This window comes from Arachis ipaensis, chromosome B7 (genome assembly GCF_059453495.1).
Source record: "Arachis ipaensis isolate K30076 ecotype BB chromosome B7, ASM5945349v1, whole genome shotgun sequence".
Classification (NCBI taxonomy): domain Eukaryota; kingdom Viridiplantae; phylum Streptophyta; class Magnoliopsida; order Fabales; family Fabaceae; genus Arachis; species Arachis ipaensis.
In genome coordinates this window covers 142,225,182-142,246,359 of record NC_142442.1, presented here as the reverse complement: position 1 = coordinate 142,246,359, position 21,178 = coordinate 142,225,182, and the positions used below count along the sequence as shown (strand labels likewise).

The 21,178-nt window shown below is 30.3% G+C and overlaps 1 protein-coding gene across 2 annotated transcripts; it reads right to left on the bottom strand.

Annotated features, from left to right (window-relative positions):
• Positions 1-1,673: 1,673 nt before the first annotated feature.
• Positions 1,674-6,618, bottom strand: LOC107608503 (homeotic protein knotted-1). Of its 2 annotated transcripts, none has more exons than XR_015892151.1 (5): positions 5,579-6,560; positions 5,351-5,479; positions 4,771-4,903; positions 2,858-3,259; positions 1,674-2,486 (listed from the first exon to the last, which is right to left on the bottom strand). XR_015892151.1 is itself a non-coding variant. In XM_088493304.1 (5 exons), the coding sequence occupies exons 1-5, from the start codon at positions 6,008-6,010 to the stop codon at positions 2,128-2,130; spliced, it is 1,182 nt and encodes a 393-aa protein (XP_088349430.1). In that variant the 5' UTR covers positions 6,011-6,618; the 3' UTR covers positions 1,674-2,127. The 2 variants fall into 2 exon arrangements, 1 of the variants encoding a protein (XP_088349430.1); XM_088493304.1 differs by having other exon boundaries at positions 1,674-2,349; positions 2,994-3,259; positions 5,579-6,618.
• Between the last annotated feature and the right edge of the window lie 14,560 nt (positions 6,619-21,178).

Here is a 21,178-nt window from a genome sequence, read left to right as displayed (position 1 = left end):
GTTTTGATAAGTTCTGCATAATTCAAAACTCTTCTTCTTCTTTCTTCTCATCTTCTACTGCTTCTTCTTCCTCATCTTCTTATTACGTTTTCTTATAATTCTTATTGGGAGAAAAAATCAAACAAAGAAAAAAAAAATACATAATTTTGCAAAATCAATAAAAAGAGGAGGAGGAAAAAATGCAGCAACAATAATAAAAAGAACTACGATGAGAATGAAAATGCGAAGAAGAAAAAGAAGGAATACGAAGAAAAATGAGGAGGAATACAAAGAAGAAGGAGAAGAAGAAGGAGGAAGAGGAGAAGGAGAAAGAACGTGGAATACAAACGTTGAAGAAGAACCGTTTCTCATTTCGCGCTATTCAAAGTTGAGGAAGCGCGTGTTTACACGCTCTTTAAATTGAGAGTTGTTTTTGTTAGGCTTGAACTGACTTATATAGACTTGTATGCCAAAAAGACTTGTATGTATAGCAAGTCTCATTTTTAAGTCTTAAGGTAAAAACTTAATCTATTGTAATTATAGCAGAATTCGAACATCTAACACTTATTTAAATAGATAAATAAATTGATCTCCCAATCAATTCAAGTTAATATGTGGATGTGATTCATAGATTTCATTTTAGATAAGTAATTGATAGATTTATAGATTTTGAAGCATATACTTACTATACGTAATTTAGTCCGGAATCGCTCGTTGGCAAATAATAATATGCCTAGGGTTTATATGAGAGTTCAGATCTTAAGGTGACATTATAATATTCAAGTTATTGTTGGAGGCCTAACAAGTTCTGTATGCAATACATACAATGAGCGAATGATATATACAAGTTGGAATAACTGAAAAAATATGAATAATCAAATATAGAAAAGAAAAGGGAAAAAACAAAGAAAAGAAAAAAAGAAGAAAAATAAAGAAAAAGAAAAAATAATAAAATAAAAAAGAATATGAAAGATAATGAAGAAGAAGACTTGGTTGAGTTATTTTAAAAAAAAAATTGAAGAGATTTTTAATTGAAACTTAAATTTTTGAAAAAAAATTATCTAACAATACTATTTAAATAATTTCTTGATCCCTAAGAAAGGTTTAGAACTAACGAAACACTGAAACACCATATACAGGTGTTGAGGGAAGTGTAATTATAAAAGAAAACGGAAAGAGTCAACACAGTGGAGTAATAGAGGAAAGTAGTTAGTAACTAACTACTTGGTTAGGCTCTTAAGATAGGTAGTGTTAGTTAGCAATGCTAGACATCGTTTGAGTCACCAATCTTAACGAGATTAATAATTGAATAAATTACTATTTATACCCATAAAAGATATAAATGCTGACAAATATACTTCTATAAGAATAAAACGATAATTATACCCACGGAAAATGATTTCCGTGTGCTAAGAGTACCCGAATGTTGGTTATACAATTGTCGTTTTATTCTTATATGGATCCATTTGTCAACATTTGTATTTTTCATGGATACAAATTGTAATTTATTCTTAATAATTCTATTATGATAAAAATAGTAAAAAACTCACGTTAATTAGCTAAACCAAAAATGCACTTTTTACTTTCAAAAGAATTTAAGAACATGTTTTCTATTCAATCCAATTTCTCTGCTCTCATTAGTTTCTTCTTCTCTACAATCTTTGCTTTCTTGCTGTTCAAGTCACTGATCAAGATTACTAACAATAGGTTCAATATCATAATGAAATAAACAATTTGTTCATTATATACACTTCATCAGTATGTTACAGAAGTTCCACAAGGCAAATGGGTCCTCCTGCATTCATACATACATACAGCATCACACATCAAAATTACAGACCCGAAGGAAAACCATATTTGACGAAATGAAAGGATCAACTAAAGAAAATCACAACGCCACGATAGAAGACTCTTCTTAACGTACACTAAAGGAAAATTACTATAGCACTCCTTGATACTTGATGGATAAATAAATAAACAAATAATAAGGGAGAGAAAAGAAAGAAGAAGAGAAAAGAGTAGAAGACTATGAGGCAAACATTGGAATTCAAGTACTCTCAAAACGCACTCGTTAAAGCAGCAACCATATCTCACTCTTTGTGCCAGATAGCTGGCTACATTGTATTATATATACGAGAATTGAGTTAATTATGGTGGTAAGCGGTAATGTCCATCAGGCATAACATAATGGGAATCCATGTAGAGAGGAGATGCGTTCTGATGATTATTATGCGCATGGAGTCCATCCATGACCATGAATTGCATGTCTTCAGATGGTTTCCAGTGTCTCTTCCTTTGATTTATGAACCAGTTGTTTATTTGCTTCTGATCCAGTCCTGTTGATTCTGCCAATGCTACCTTCTCTGATTCCTATACATACATAAATTAATAAAGACATGTAATATATTTAACGAGAAAGGATAGAGAGCCAATGGAGTATCTATACAATGTGTACAATGGGGGTATAGGGATGTTTGATTCAGTAGGATATCAAATGTTTATTATTCCTGGTATCCGGATGGTTATTCAGGATAGTATGAGTGTATTGTGTTTGAGAAATTAGTAGTATTTTATCTTGAATGTTCATTTTTTAACTTATATTAGGCCAAATAAATAATTCATTGTATACATTGTACAAAGAGTAGTGTTAGGAGGACAGCAACTTTTGGTATTTTTAGCCATCAAATAGTCATCAATGATGATTTTAATGGTGTGAAATTGGTGCGAGATTTCATCTAATGGCTCAATTTTCCGTGCTGATTACATGCTGACCAGAATTTGGAAAAGTTACTGGCCCCTAAACTTTTCCTTGTATAAATACTCCATTGGTTCCCTAGCAAGATTCATATTTAATTTATGGTAGAAACTCGGGTGTTACAGGTAATTTCATGTGAAGTTGATAAATAAAAGTCATTAAATAACAATTTATTAACGACTCTCAATTATCAACTTCACGTGAAATTAACTGCACTTGAATTACTACAGGAATTTATAACATAAATTTAAATGCATACCGAAGGATAAGGCCATTTGTAATGTAGCTCCCACCAGGTAAGTAGCTTTTGCCTGGCATCTTTAGGGAGTTTTCCTTTCTTCTTCTTCTTTGACAGTTCTTGCTTCAGGCTGCTTAAGTAGCCGCTGTACTTTCTAAGCAAGTGGTTCTTCAGTTCACGGTCTTCTGCCCGAGGATCAATCTCCGGCGCTACTTCTGATTCTTCTTCCCCGCCACTGTTTTCTTGTTGATCCTCTTCCGATGAACCCACTCCTTCACATTTATCATCTGTTCAATCATCAACATTCCAACTGCATATTTAATTTATTGGAATATTTGAAAATAAAGTCTTACACACAATAAATTACCCTTTGTATTAATGAAAAATATAAACGCTGACAAATGTATCCATATAAGAATAAAACGATAATTGTATCCACGGAAGATATCTTCCATGTGTCAAGAATACCCTAATGGACCAATTATGTAACCAACGTCTGATACTCTTGGCATACGGAAGCCATTTTCCGTGGTTATAATTGTCGTTTTATTCTTATATGGATACATTTGTCAGCATCTATATCTTTGATGGGTACAAATAATAATTTATTGGTCTTACATATCAGCATGAGGAGATTATGGTAATTTAGATCACATAACAAGTTAACAACTATATGCTTACTGGACAGTAGCATCACCACTATTAAGTGAAATTGACTAGGCTTTCAGACGCCAGTTAGTTACATAATTAATGCTGTTTGTTAGAAAGAAAAAACCTCCATCAAATTTAAGTCTTCTAGGCTGTAGTAGTGCAATTTATATAATATCACTTGTTAGCTAAGAAATCTATATGTATGTAAATGTAGCATAATTTATACAAATATTTATATAATAGATTTAAAAAAAATGCTAAATTTTCACCAACAATTAATAATTAAAAATATATTTTACTGTTCAAAATATAGTAAAAAAAAAACCTCGTATACCATTAAGAATACAATCTTCTCCTGAAAAGTACTGTAACAGGCGTAATTAGTGGGCCTCGTGGAGCGAAATAAACACAGAAAATGAGACGGTCAGAGGGGTCACTTATTTATTCTGGCTTTATGGAAGTATTACATTACGTTCACTGAACATCTGAAAAACTTAACAAACCTACAGTATTCTCGGGGAATTGGGTGATTGGAACAGCATCCAATGTATTAGTATTACTGGTAGTTACTTGTTTCTCTCCCAAAAGAAGAAAATTAATGTGATTAAAATACTATTTCAATTTGCTTTATTTATTGCAAGACACCAAAGTCCAATTTTCTGCAATAAATAATAATGATGAGGGGTGTGTGCATGTGGAATGTATACTTAGAGAAATAATATAATAATAATCACTAATGATGCTAATAAAATCATACTTGTAAACTTAATTAGAAGAATAATTTTGTCATTACTCCAAGATTAGTAAAATCACAAAAGGGATAGCTTATCGATCAGTAGGCTTATAACATATATAGGCTCCAAGATTAGATATGGTGCTAGGTTTGTTAGGGTTCTGTGGTCAATGAATATTGGTCCCCTCTGAGATCTGACGGTAAAGTGAAACTCATGGTCAAATTATCCCTGACAATAGGGACCAACATTTTAGTGCAGTGTCATAACTCATATAATAATAATTATTACACCCATTATTAGTAATTGTTTAGATAATTATAATTAGTTTAGCTTGTGAATAGTGTAATGAGCATGTTGATGATCACTGTGACAGAAATAAGAAGCGAGGAGGAAGAGAGAGAGAGAGTACGAACCAGAGAAGATGCGAAGGGGTCCATTGGAAAGCATATTAAGCTGAGTCTCAATCCTGCGCATGAAGTCCATAGCCTCTTGTATAGGCCTTGAAAGTTCCTCTCGGTACTTCACAAGCATATCATAGTATGCCTCCTGTTACAATAATTAATTAATTAATTAATTGTAATTTCGAGCAATATCAGGGGCTAGCAGAATTTGTGATATTTAATGGTATGAGATGATATCTAATGATGTAAAATTAATCATTTTTTTTTATGGTTAAGTATTGGTCAAATTTTAATAAAAGTATTGGTCCTAAACTTTCTCTTTGTAATTTCAGCTGCTCACACACTACAGCTTATAGAAAGTTAGAAACTATTTCAAATTCCCAAATTTGTTCATATGATATAATTAAGGGAGATTTTCAATTGTACCGTTCTATCGGTATATCAGTAATTTTTAACCGTTGATTTTAATTATATATATTATATATTTTTTTTATAATTAAGATCAACGGTTAAAAATTACTAAAACACCGGTACGACGACACACTTAAAAATTTTCTTATAATTAATAAATTAACAAAACCAAAGCCCCCACCATGAATTGGTCAAGTTCAGGGTCCTTGCCGCAAGCTTCCCTGGTGGAACCAACCATAGACCGCTGCCGTGCCTCGAATTCCTGCCGAGCCGCGCTTAAACGCGCCACCACTTCCGGCGGAGCTCCTACCTAACCAAGATTATTGTAGAGAAATTAAGTTGTAATATATGTACGGAGCTAGCATATAATAAATAAATCAATAAAATAAATATTGGGATCTATCGGAACCTTTTGGCAATCCATGTACGCTTGTAAGAGATTAGAGTAGTGAGGATGAGCGATGATTTTGGCTTTGATGGCTTCAACATCATCGTTGGAGTTTTGGGTTCCTCCTTGGTCGCTCGAATGGTGAAGATCATTGGGTCTCATGAGAGGATAGTTGAAAATCTGATGAGTGTTGTGGAGCTGCTGCGAGGAGTTTCTGGGTTCGGTTTTGACGGAAGGTACTTGATCGGATTGAAAGCAGTGATCGGATCCAGCAGCAGCTTCAGATTGATGATGATGATGATGATGATGATGATGAAAGGTGTTAATTGGAAGGTGATGGGGTACGCTTGAAGAAGTAGCACCACCAACACCAAAGGAAGAGTACAAGAAACTTGCCCTTGAACTTGAACTTGGGCTTTGATTATTATTGCTATTATTAGTGTATTCCTCCATTTAGAAACAAACCACACTCACACACACACACTCTTTCTCTCTCTAATTAATACGCAGGATCTATCCCTACGTTGTGGTAGCTAGATTCACGGGAAATTAAATGAAAGGAAGGTCTACGATACACAGTTTATAAAAACCCTAAGCAAGGAAAGTGAAGTGATTGCTAATCTAATGATTATGATTATGGTATGGACCACACGCTTACATATATTAATTAAGCTAAGTCAGATATGATGATGTTGATATATATATAATAAGATAAGAGCCTTGTTTGCTCCTTTTGTGAATTGCAACCAAAGTTGGGGCATATAGGTATACATATATTTTTAATCTCTCATATGTTTTGTGTGGTATCGTACGGATGCGAATTGTAGAAGAAGAAGAAGAAGATGATGACAACAAGAGTCGATGTTTTCCCCTGTGGCTGTGGGGTGTGGTAGAAAAAATGTTTAGTGTAGCGTAGAACATATCCCCACCCCTGCCTTCACTGTTTTCCTTTCCCTTCTTTCGTTTAGTTTCTCTCTCTTAAGTCTTTAACACATTTTTCTTTGGAAAAAATTTGGTAAACAAATTTAGGGGACTAAAAGTAGTTAAAACTTTTTATTTTTAACTTTATTTAATGAGATGAGTATGTTTATTTATTATCTTTTCAGGTGCCTTATTTTTTTTTTTACCGTAATAATTACTAATTACTGCATATAAAAGCATTAATTATATATATTAAATAGCATATTATAATCATCAGTGATAATATTGAGGAGACAAAAAAAATCTTAAATTAATTAATTTTGACTAATTTTTTTTTTGTAACCAAATATTTCTGTATAATCATATATGTTTATTAATTTATATTCTTATATTTATGACATATCATTTACATTATAATAATAAAAGCACATTTTTAAATGATTTATTCTGACTTTTTAACACAAATATTTTTAAATTTTATCATAATTAAATTTAAAAGATATCAAATATTTCAATTAATTTATTTATTTGACAAATTTACTCATAACATTCGTAAGTTTATATACATAATATTCATAATTTTATATTCATAACATTCATAATTCATATATATAATGTCTATAATTAATAAATTTTTACAATTAATATTATCAAATTTCTTATATAATATGATGAGTTAATAATTGTTTTTAAAAATATATTTCTTAATTTTTGTTTATATTTTATTTTATAATAGTCTATATATAAATAATAGTAGAGGTTGTTAAAATTTTTTAATTTAACATCTATAATTTTATATTATAACATCTATAATTGTAAATACATAATATCTATAATCAATGAATTGGTGCTAATTTATTATTTAATATTTTATTTTAATTTGCTGGTCAAAAATTAATAAATTTGAACGTTTTTTATTTTCAAGAAATAGAGACTAGACAAATTTAAGATATTTTTATCTTTTATAAAATGTATTGAGATGATTTGAGATTTTTTTAAGTTAAAAATATAAGAATTTAAAATTTTTATTTGGGAGAAAAATTATAGAATTATGAATGTAATAATAAAAAAAAATTTTGGGACTTGATTCACATTCAATTTAGAATTGATGACTTTTAGCGTAATTAAATAAAAAAAATAATTATAAAAAAATTAATTGCATCAATTAAGTTAGAAAAATAATTTACACTCTCTTATAAATATAAATATTATTAATCATATATTTTTATTTATTGTTTATAATATTTTGACTACCTAGTATTACACATCTAATAACTATTATTATATTAAATTATAAATTTATGAAACTGCTATAATTATAATTCTTTTACTTTTAATTTTATTGTATTTATTTCATCACACTGTTACGTAAAGAGAAATTATGTGTAGCTTTTTAATTATTGTTTTAAATCTTCTCTCTACTTTATTTTATATAAGTGAAAAGTGATCAATTCAACTTTTCTTTTTGAAAAAAAAAATGACCTTTAAAGAGAATGATGTCGATTTGATGAAGTGTATGAAAATTAACTTGATATGCATGAAAGTGTACCATTTTATAATCTATTTTCTTTTTTAAAAAAATGTTATATGTATATAAAAATTAATGATTATGTATTTATATAAATATATATTAATTTATTTATTTTTAATATATATTTTATATTAATAATTAATTTAATAATTAATTTTTTCGGTATATATAACATGATTGATTTTTTAATTACGGTTAAAAAATTAAGATACTTTAACAAAACTATTATTACATCTTATAATCTTATATATCCTAAAATATATCAATTATGTCAATAACTAAGCAGATAATTTCAATCAACAAGAAAATAAGACTACCATTCACAATTTTTTCTTAAATTATTATTTTACCCTTTTTTTTTAATTTCTTCTAACGCTATAATTTCACCCACTATTATTATCAATCACCTGCTGTTGGCCGTCATATCATTGCTATCTCTGATCCCTCTAAATCTTAAATTTTAATTAATAAATTTTAAATTCTAAATATTAAAAGTTAAATTTTAAATTCTTTTTATTTTTATTTTAGATGTTTTTATTGCTTATAATTTTTGGATTATTTTATGTTCATTTCTTTTTAATTGTTGGTTGAATTAAAATTGATTCTCTTTACTTTTTCAAAATATATATTGTTTACTCGATTTAAATTTAATTGATATCTAAAAATATCACCATTATTTAAAAGAATAATTTAGGAGCCAATAATTTTTAGTATTTTTTATTATTATTTGACTAATATAAATATTAAATTATTTTTAGCAAATAAAATTTATTAATTTATGTGTGTAAATTTTGAAAAATATAAATACAAATTATATTAATTTATATGTACAAAATTTTGATAAATATAGGTATAAATTATATGCTTCTTATATACAAATCTCTTATAAATATGAGTACAAATTATTATTAACTAAATACTAATAAAAAATAATAATATTTACTAGTTATATAATATTTCTCCTTAAAAATATCACCGTCATTTATAACATGATAGTTATAATTGACCCTTGATAACAAGAGTTGAATCAACACTATCAGATTAATTTTCAACATATTTAAATAGTAGAAATGTTTAATAACAAAAAAAATTATTCATAAATAACTAAAACTTATTTTATTTAACATACATTAATTATTATAATAAATATTAAATAAAATAAATTTTAGTTATTTATTTATTTTTTATCTACTTAACATTACTATTTAGATAACTATTAAAAATGTCATACAATTCAACATATAGTATATTGAAAAAAATTTTACTTAAGTGCATGAGACAGAAGCAATTATATAGTGTTTAAGAAAAGAGTTAAGATGAAAAGAACTCAAATAATTTCATGAAACATGATAAGACAAATTTGTGCAGATTTATATGAATATGACATAACAAATATATATGTTGTATAAGTTGAGAGATCAAAATAACGACACTCAATCTTATATATATCATGATTAACTCTGATCTCTAACTACAATAAAACATATATCAAATATCCACCATAATCATAGTGAAATTTCAACTATATGTATCAAAGTCAAATACAAATTTCAATACCAAAATAATAAAACCTAGGACTTGAAAGCTTTAGAACAAATGAATAGTATTTCTAAGAACCTTCCCAAACCCACCAAGTGAATACAGTTTTTTAAGAAACCCTTGCTAACACGATATTGTCCGTTTTAGTACACAAGTCCTTACAGTTTTGTCTTTGACGATAGAGATGATAAGCAAAACTCTCACGCTCACTCATCAAAACGCGTCATGCTAGAAAAAGGTATCCACGCTCTTATAAAGCATGCTTCGTTCTCCTCTCCAACCGATGTGAAACCTTAACACAATAATGAGTAGTTTTCCAGGAACTTCTCTAAACTCACAAAAACAATAAACATCATTACAATATAAAACCAAAACCGAACTCAAAACTCACAGTCTCTCAAATAGTTTTTTTTGTTAAGCTCTCAACTCAACATTCAAGCCTCTTTTAATTATATAAAATTTTTCGGCACACAACTAAAACTCACATAAATAATTTTTTGATACAATAAATTTTTTCTTTTAAACACAAACTTCACTAACAAAATTTCTAAACTAATGAATACTCTCATATTTAATTTCTGAAAAATTAGAAATGGCACACCAAAGTTGTTTTCATGGATTGAACGGTAAATTAATACCTTATTCATCCATTCATGTTTGTTATCAAAATTAATAGTGGTTATTTCACATTTTTTTTTATTATACGTTATTTCATTTTAACTGTGTATTTAAATATGAATATTATATGAAGAAAAAAATGCTGAACATACAAATTATTGGATTTGAATGGCTCAGTCTGCATAGTTGGAATTCTTTCAACGGTAAGCAGCGCGACAAGCATTTTCAATCTGACAAGAGATAAGAGGTGTGTCTCACAGTGTCCAGCAAAATTGAACAATCGGTCCAAATTTTAGTTCACATAACTTGAAAAATAATTCTTTATTTATATATATTGTATCACTAAACTTGTATATACAAGGTTCTCAAACTCGCGAGTCTAAGTAAATTCGTGGAGATGACCTAGACTCGACTCACGAGTTAACTCGTAGATTCGTACGAGTTCATCTGTTATATATATATAATGTATATTTATTCAATTATAACCCTTCAAAATTAATAATATCAATCTTAAAACACATAATAAATTAAAATAATAGCATACATTATAACAAATATTTTAAAATACACATTCAAATCTTTTATAATTATTTTTATACAAATACAACATAGAACACACAAAATTAAAAATTCTAAATCTGTAATACTAAATCTTTAATTGAACATTGAACAATATCAAATAATCAAATTAACTCTAATAAAAATAATTAATTACTAATCAGTCATGAATGGATGAACCATTTGGCCATCTAACATAAACGATAAGCAATAGGCTAAAATTAGAAGCAATAAAATTTAAAAAAAAAAAAAAACTAAATCAAGAAGCAAAGGATCAAAGAAAGGGCAAAAGGCATACAAAAAATAGAGGATACAGAAAAAAAGAAGGGGCAAAGTCCCAGCAATAGCAGATCGAAGACAAGAGTGCAGCAGTAGCACGAAACAATGGCGACCAATAGTCATGGATTTCACGATGGTGCAAACCAGAGTAGGGATAGGACTGTAGGAGAAGTAGTCAAATTTGTGAACGGTGATAGCACGATGGAGTTGCGGATAGTGGAGATGTGAAGAAATACAAAGCAGATGCCAACATAGGTAAAATTCACAAAGACAATGACGCAAATTAGAGCAGAGGTAGCAGATGCAGCGAACAACGGTAGCTCGGCGTGGAACGGCGACTGCGGTAGAACATGGAGAAAGTGAGAGTTGAGAGAAACGACGCAGGTGAGTGCGTTGTGAGTGAGTTTTCTTTCATTTTTTGGGAGTGTTATCATAACTCTAATAAAAAAAAGTATTTTTTTTTGTTTCAAAATGACGCTTTTTTGAGAAAAAATGAAGAAAAACACAAACTCGCTAACTCGGTCCTAGACTCACGAGTTTGTCCGAATTTGACCGAGTCTAGTCGAGTCTAGCCGAATTTACTCAAGATAGAGTCTATGCCCGAGTCAATTTGATTTGATATCTAAACTCGTAAACTCGTACGAGTTTACGAGTTAACTCGAGAGTTTGAGAAAAATGTGTATATATACTAATGCAAAATATATTGAGTTGTGGAAGAAAAAATGTAAAATTTATAACTTTTTAAAAATTTTAAATGATGAACGGAAATTACTTAGAATTATCATTATCTTTGTACAAACAAATACTTAGATTACACACTTAGAATTTTGACTGTGCATGTGTGCTGTATATAGTTGAAACTTGAAAGATATGGTAAGGGCCGGGTCCATAGATTTTGTCGAGTGTATAATAGTATGATTAGGATGTGATCCCTGATCAGTTATCACCATTCAGGCGCTGCAAAAGCACGTGTGTACAATACTCAATAACACTAAATACTCTAAATAAGAGATGTTTATTTGCTACCATTCCATTATCGCAAACAATGAAGGCTTCCAATTTGGTCCACCTAGTAAGTTTAGGTGTTCCAATCTGCACAGTTGTTAGAACACAAAATATCTTAGTATGTATTTTTTTTTTGGTGACATCTTAGTATGTATTTATTAAGTGTAATTAATATTTTTTTATAAATATTTATTTTATCCCATTTATTATTTTTTTGATATTTAACCATTTATCCCTCCATCTAAAAAAATAAAATATTTAGGAAGGACTTGATTTGTATTTGTATTTTGTATTTTTAAAATTTTGTAGGGTATATATTCAAATAAGTTATAAAAAATTTTGTATAGAATGTTTTTGTCTTTTAAAAAAAATTTATTACATCAAAATTTTTGAATTTTACAAAAATGAGGCATATAAGTCGTTATTTTGGTCAAATCTATTATTTTTATTTAGATAAATAGATTTTAAAAAGTGTGATAGAATGATTCATATATCTTATTTTTGTAAAGTTTAAAAACCTCAATATAATAAAAAAAATTTTAGAATAAAAATATCTGATGCAAAATTTTTAAAAAACCTATTTAAAAATATACTCAATTTTGTAAAAAAAAAATACTAAAATTCTGTTTTTTTGTTTTATATTTTTTTTAAAATTATAAAAATAAAAATATTAAAAATAATTAAAAATAAAAAATAAAAACACAAACTAAATGCACCTTTAATTTTTTCTATCCACGTCTCAATGCCAACTGAGTTATCAACAACAATAAAAAAAAAATAAACAAAGAATTCACAGCAAACAAAACACATAAAATTTTAGATAGAAACAAATTTAAATCCTAAATTCTTAAAACTCTTTAACATACAGCACTTTGTAACGAGGCAAATATAATAAGCTTTTCATTGAAAAAGAAGTAGAATATTCAATTCTTTGAAATTATATTGGATGTATTAAACATTTTATTGTGCTTTCATGTATCATAAGTACATACACTAAGAAAACCCTTAATAAAAATTAATGTCTACTGTATTTATTTCTGAAAATAAATATGTATTTTAAGAAAAGAATAATTAAATTTAGTAATGATAGCATGTTTCCACTATGTGGAGATAGAGAGTGACAGTGATGAAAACCCAAAATGAGATTTAAAAAGGCCTCACGCACTCTTAATTTCATTCTATAAAGCAAGAACCCCCCGAGAGACCCGCGCTCTTTGTTCATCACTGTGGGGGCCATAATCTGTTTAGGTTTCTTTTTTTCATAATTAATCTCCCTCTCACCGATGAGTTATTCCTCTGTTGAATTTTTCTGAGACAGATTGGACGTTTCCAACTTTCCAACACAAAAATAAAAGAGTCCACACTGTCCATGGCAGTGTGAGTGAGTTGTGTCCTTTTTCTCATGTCCTCCATAACTACTGAATGAACTTCAATTCATTCATTTGTCATTCAACTTCACTATTCTTCTTCTCATCATATTCACCTACTATCCTTCTTTCAGCACTAGTAGTGTTAGAAATTACAAGTTATGATTTCTTGAGTTGGCTAGAATCACGGGAATGACTTGAATAATTTGGAATAATAAATAAATTTTAATTTCATGTTATATGAATACTACTAGGGCTGACAATTCATGTCCTATTCGCGGGTATCCAATCGGTCCAACTCGTTTGGATAGGTAGGCTACCCGACCTGCTGGGGGTAGGATAGGGTACGGTCCGGATATGCTTGGGTGTATTCTACCCTACCCTACCTGCACCTAATATATAACATATATTTTATAAAGCTAGGTATATAGTGAAGGAAGTGAGAGTTGAACTCACAACCTCCCTTATGTAATAACTTACAATAAGTGAACAACTACTAAAATTAATTAGTTAATTTAGTAATTTAGAGCATTAGTTTTTTATTTTTTATGTTATTAATATGTATAAAATTCGAAATAATTGAATTTTGTATTTACTTTGAAAAAATTTGATATTTCTATGGGTAGGGTAGGGTATGATAGGGTTTAGAATTTTAGGGTACGAGTAAGATTAGGGTTGAGAGATTCTCAACTTGCGAGTAGGATAAAGTAGAGTTTTAATAAAATTTTCAAATCTCGGGTAGAATTAGGGTATACCCTACCCTACCCATTGCCAACCCTAAATACTACTTTACCCTCAGATTCACTTTGGTTGTTGAGTTAGCTACAGGCAATGCAAGAAGCTATTATTGGGCCTTTAACTTTTGGCAATCACATCAACATATATTTTATTTTATCATATATTAATGAATAATGAGCTGTTACTGTCATGTCACTTGGAAAGTTACCTTTGAAAAGACAAAAAGAAAAGGCAAAGAAATTTGAGAGAAGATAAGCAAGAGACCAGAATGTGTCCATGCATGAATGCAAGTACCAAAGAAAAGAAAGTGATGGTAAATGTTAGTGGTTACTGATAATTAATTAGTTTTAGAGCTATAGTGTTATTAATTTGAGCATAATAATGAAATTAATGAGTTGAGGTTCTATTTATGTTTTGAGTCTTTGAGAGACGAAATAATCAGTTTACTCTTTTATCTAGTTTTCTACTCATAGGAGTGTCACCTTATTGCCGTCGTTTAATTTGTTTGTGGAATTACTTATCGTTTCTATTAAAATCATGAGAAATATTAGTTGTCCTTTAATTTTTAGTCTTTTTAAAAATTTATTATTATTTAATTAATTTAATATTCACGCATTAATTGTTCAAAATTTTTATTTGTTTTTTATTCTTTTTTTTTTAAATTGAATAAAAAATAATATTTAAATGATATTTAGTTAGTACTGTAAAATCATTTTAGATACTTCTAAAGGATATTATATTATTTGTTTGATTTTTTCAAAAAAAAAAGAAAATAATTATGTTTTCTTTCTAAAATGGTTAGGAAGTTAGTTCTCATTCACATACATATATATATATATATATATATATATATATATATATATATATATATATATATATATATATATTATCTTTATATTACTGTAATTATAATATTTCAAAAAATATTACCAAAATTAAAATAATATTTTTATGTTTAACAACATTTTTAAAAAATATTACTAAAAAAATATCATTAAAATATTAAAAAATATGATTTTAATTTTAATCATATTTATATAATTATCGTAATAACCGGAAAGATAAACTTATTAAAATCAATATACATGCATTTTTACATTCTTACCATTTTGTCATCAACTTTTTCCTTAAAATTTAAAAATATTACCCTTTCCTACTCATATTGTCATTTCATAGTAAAAAAATATGCTTAAGTATATATATTTTACCTCATTCAAAATTTCAAACAGTTTGACAATATATGTGTTATAATTAATATTAATTATAATACTTACATAATAATTATTACACCTTATGCCAAACACATTTATAGTTTAGTTTTTTCTTGTTACTAAGTTAACTTTTTATTGATCACATAGCAAACCTCTTCACTTTCAATAATTGTGAGGTCAACATATTTATCATACTTAATAGTACGTATATGCATAACAAATTTATATAGACCGTTAGACCGATTATTTTGGTATCAAAATTTAGACTCTAAGGTAGCGTTTGTTTTGAGGTACTGAGATAGAGACTAAGATTTAGTATCGTGTTTGTTAGTTCAAAAATTAGTACTAAAATTTCTGTCTCTGTCTCTAAAATTTCAGTATTTCAGTACCTCTAAAAAGTAGGGACACAAGGAACTGAAATTTTTAGAGATGGAGACTAAAATTTTAATAACATTTTATACCTAAAATACTTTCATTTCAATTAATTAATTCCAATTTTACCCTTTGTGCAAATTAAATTAAAGTTTTATTCTTGTTTTAATTCCTGTCTCCCTTTTTGCACCAAACAGAATACTGAAATTTATTTCAATTCCTGTCTCTTAGCCTCTGTCTCTCAGTCTCAGTCTTTCCGTCTTTGTCTCTCTACCAAACGCTATCTAATATTTCAATTATTAATCTTAATTTGATGAATAAAATTTGGTAACGCCAAAAAAATTTATTGAAGTATATTATATTATTGTTTCCGTAAACATATATATCCCATGGAATAAGAGGTTGAGTCAATATTCTCCGTTCATAGAAAGAGAGAGAGAGATAAACGATTGCACAAAAAAAGTGGTCATACCCAGGTAGACACTGCTACTATCTTCACTTTTCTTTTCCCTTTTTAATGAATGAATTTGCTCGTGGCTTCTTGAATAGAACAAGCTAAGTCAATAAATTATGTCAGATGAAGGCATGTTCCAAAATAGAAAGTTAGGGATTTTTTCTCATGCAAGTTAAACATATTAATTAGAGATCGCATAGGCCATAGAGCAAGAAGGTTATGGAATGTTATTGTTTTTTAACATTTTGTTATATTCTTTTCAACAACACTTCACAAGTAATTAAAGGACCTAACACTTTTCAAAAGCCATAGTATGTGAAATGTACAAAAGGATAATTATGATGAAGACAGGTTGTTACGGGTAATCATTCTTTTGATTATTGCTCTAAGAATTGTACTTAATTATATGATAGGTCCCAATGATGAGTACTCATCTTTAATATGAGCCTGCCACAATCAAATGGTTTGGTGAAAATCTAATAAATTATTGAAAAGTTATCCCGTGAAAAGAAAAGGCTAGAAGATCAGCAAAATTTATTATTTTTTATTATTATTTTTAGTTATTAATTTAAATTTTTAATTTAATAACTTAATAACATATTTTTAACTCATATTTTTAAATATTAATAACTAATTAATAATAAAAAAATAATAATAAATTTTACTGACTCTCTAGCATTATTCTTATCTCGCCACTGTACCAAATTTAACATATAATGACACTTTATTTGTGACTTTTATTTTAAGGATCTCTTTCACATGTACAGTTTCACTCTTTTTTTTACTCTATTTTTTCAAAAACTCATTCACGCTACAGCCATGGAGATGAGATGAGAAGAGATGAGAAAGTAATAACTATTCGCCGTTTATTGTTCCCTATTGCGGTTCGAGTTCGTCGTTCATCATTGTCGCAATTCGAATTTGTCGTTCACTGTTCCCCTATCGTGGTTCGAGTTCACCGTACGCGGTTCGAGTCTGCCATTCGCCATTCGCCGTTCATCACCGTCGCGGTTCAAGTTCGTCGTCCCCCATGCTATCCTTCCTCTTTCACTCTTTTGCGAAAACAAACCCTAATACCCTCTTTTTGAGGTCCATTTCTTCTCTTCCAACCAAAAAATAGTGAGTATTTGATTGTTCTTCCACTACAAGAAAAATTCTGAGTATCGTCAGATTTACTGTCGAATTCATCAAATAAATCCGTCGGTAATTAGTTTATTGTCGAATTTATCAAATAAATTCGCCCGTAATCACTTTACCGTCAGATTTACCGTTGTCCTAGAGTTGACGATATAAACGGCGCTGGAAACTGTTTACCGGCAGATTTTACGTCATTTTTTTCAATGAGTTTGTCGAGACTGAGTTGAAGATTACCGTCAAATTAACCCGACGGTAATTTTGGCGCCATTTCACGTGTTTAGCCGCCAAGTTACCGTCGGATTTATCCACCGATAGTTATTTTTGTTTTTTTTTTAATTTTTTGGCACAGTAAAGCCACAATTAGTAGTCAAATTAAAACTCTTATTAACAAAATTGTTAGCAGAAATCTAAAATTATCAGAAATGAACAAATTATTTTATTCAAAATAATGGTCTGAATATAATAAAATGTCACAGAAGTAAAATACGATGACGTAGACAAACAAAAAAATAAATCCCTTACCCTACAGATCCCTGAAATCATCATCGGGGTCCCCCTACTGAGGCGGTGGAGTAGGTGCTGACGTCGGTGCCCCACCAACGACGTTGCCACTGGAATCATCAGTGTCGCTGCCTCCAGCGCAGATCTACTGGTTGTACACCTCTATCTGCTCTTGCAAACAATCTAGTTGCTCCAGCTACTCTGTCAGGTCTGAGCTGATGGCAACTGCTCCTCTCACACGTGCAAGAAGGTCGTTGTACCTCTGCTCAGATTGCTCCACTTGTTAGTGAAGCTCCTGTATCAGTTTCTGCACCTCCTCCCTCAAGTCGATAACTTCCTGGCGATCGGCAGGACTGGTGGCAGAGGCAGAGGCAGAGAAAGCTGCCAACGCGGAAGAGCAAAGGCTACTGGCAAAGAACGACCCCAACCTGAAGCGGTGATTCTCGTGGGGTTCAGAGGCAGTCTCACGCCAAACCCTACTAGGATCTACCATTGAGGTCTCAGAACTAGCCTCGTCATTCCCATTAGGCGGCTAAGATTGCTGGGTCGCGGCCTCCAACCTCTGCGTGTAATCCTCCTGTGTCACACACGTTGTGATTAGGATAACAGTTACTTGACTTTAAACCAAATAAATTTGAAACTTAGGATTAATTTAAACTCACATAATGGGCCGCAGACCGCTCGTCAGCAAATCTCTCCTTGTTGGCTTTCAAAGTATGGGTATACTTGAAAGTCTCTGTCAATATCGCCTCACGATCCAACGATTTAGACTACAAATTATATCAACTAAAAAAATAAATCAACAAATTAAACAACTAATTATTCAAGTAATGACCAAAAAATTAAACATTACCAAACTACTTACCAGTCTACTCTTCGTCTTCATGAAGGTGGCCGATCCACCCTTATACTTCGACGACCTGGGCGAAGCCCTGTTAGCGACGTCGTCAGACGGCGACGTTTGAACTCCTCATCATTTATAAAATGGGCCTCCAGATGGACGGATCCATCTCATTAGGTGGTCGCGCCCCTGACGAACGTCACTCATCATCTGCTGAATCTGTTTAGCTGTCCGGTGGTCGTAGATACTAGATCTTCCAGAGCATGAGATTATGTTTCGCATCCCATATGAATTTCAATTGCACAAAGTGATTCAACAATATTATTTAGTCGGGATAAAATACAGTTCAAATACAGTTAATTAATTCGACATTATTGGGTTCTTACCGCCCACTTCTAAAACCACAGCTCTATGGTCTCAGCCGGGATCGTTGTGTACCTCGACCATGGGTGGTCGTACATTGACTTAATGACCTCAAAGATCTCTTGTGTGCAAGCATTATTGTTTGGTGCAAATCTATCAGAGAAAAAAATCTAACATTAACAAACACATATAAACACATAAACTTAATATTAACAAACGTAAGATTAAAAAATTGTATGTACTCACGCCTGTATACTATCAGGCCAAACCCTCAGTCGAATGACGGGCGGTGGTGGAGGGACATCCTGCTGGGAGGCACTGGAGGAATCACCCACCGTGATATCTATCGCTAGATCTGCAAGGGGACATGGAAGAGGGAGGCACGTAGTTCGGGTTTGGGACCATGATAAACTATTGGTCCACTGGACCCGTCTGTGACGTCATAGCGGTTGACAAAGTAGTCGTAGTAAAGGGCGATGACTGTACACTCCTTGGGGATTCTGTGGAAGACCTCCCTCTACCACGACCACAAGACCCACTCAATATACCTCTGTTACCTGTCGTAATCTTTGCAAAGAGAATATATTATTAACACTAATAAACATATATACTCCACAAATCATTCAACATTTAGATTATTTCAAAAAAAAAATTGACATAACCTCCCATAAAATTTGAAATATATCCATCTTTACAGTTCCCACAAATCCAACCAACCTCAATCCACAGTGGCAGTCAAAACATAATTAAATTTACAACATTTTTAGCAGAATATATTAACTTGTTTTCATACTTGAATTCATACTATATATGTAATGTTGTACATATAATATTACAATGTCTAACACAATAATTTATTTAATTCAATTAAAGAGTTTAAATCATTCAAAATATAGATTATTTCAAAAAAAAAAAGACATAACCTCCCCTAAAATTTGACATATCCACCTTTACGATCCCACAAATTCAATCAATCTCAATCCACAATATCATCGGTCAGAACAATTAAATTCACAACATTTTAGCATATTATAATAATTTATTTTCATAGGTAGGTAAATTTACAAGTTTTAGAGTTAACTATTGCTACTATTAAATACTGCATAATATAAGTAAGTATATTATATGGACTTAAGGCTTGTAACATTTTCTTGATACATTTTCTACTTCAAAATTCAAGCATCTTACACTTTTTTCTAAATCCTAAATCAACATATAATTAATTCATAATTCCTAAATTAACTTCATCCTAAATCCTAAATTCAAAATTAACTTAATGCTAAATCCTAAATCAGTATATAATAATCAAATCCTAAATACTATATTAACATATAATAATCAAATTCTAAATTCTAAATTAACATATAATTAATTCCTAAATCCTAATTAACTTCATCCTAAATCTTAAATTAGCATATGATAACCAAATCCTAAATTCTAAATTAACTTAACGCTAAATCCTAAATTAGCATATAATAATCAAATCCTAAATCCCAAATTAACATATAACTAAATTCTAAATTAACTTAAACAAGGAAAAAGAGAAACCATAGATCTTGAGGGGAGAACAGAGAGAAAGTGGAAATCGCATTGGTGCTGGACGGCGACGGCGGTAAACGAACGGAGAGAAAGAGGGAGTCGCGGCTGATAGAGGGGAGAGGAGGAACGGGCTGATGGAACTAACAGAGGGGTAGGCGGGGCTAAGGACGGACGGCGGGGAGAGGCAGCGGTTAAAGAGAGAAGGGGAGAAGGGAGGTTAGAGAGAGAGATGAAATTTTGAAATGAAGGGGGAGAGGGTTCACGCTTTGAATTTTAGGGTTTGTTACTGTTGGATTTACCGGTAGATAAATTCGATGGTAACTTGTTGCGGGTCACTAAAACGCATCGTTTCTCTAAAATGGGTTTACCGGCGAATTGCTTCGACGGTAAATCTCACGCTAAATTCCGCACTTATTTTTCCCGTTTTTCTTCTAAGTATTACCCACAAATTTATCGTCAGAAACTAGAATCCGCCGATAACAAATTGACCTAACGAATTCTACATCAAAACCGTCCATAAATCTGTTGGTAAATCCGATGCTAATATGCAACGCTAAATCCGACGATACACAATGTTTTTCTTTTAGCGTTCTACTATCTCATGCAATTTCTTTGTTATTGCTTAGTATTTGTTGTTAGTGTTATAT

What these genes read in the sequence shown, in the direction of transcription:
- LOC107608503 (XM_088493304.1), bottom strand. Translation starts at nt 6,010, where the DNA reads ATGGAGGAATACACTAATAATAGCAATAATAATCAAAGCCCAAGTTCA. An exon ending in CGTACATGGATTGCCAAAAG is followed by an intron (nt 5,480 to 5,578) that starts GTTCCGATAGAT and finishes AATCTTGGTTAG; the next exon opens with GTAGGAGCTCCGCCGGAAGT. An exon ending in ACAAATGGCCTTATCCTTCG is followed by an intron (nt 2,350 to 2,993) that starts GTATGCATTTAA and finishes ATGTATGTATAG; the next exon opens with GAATCAGAGAAGGTAGCATT.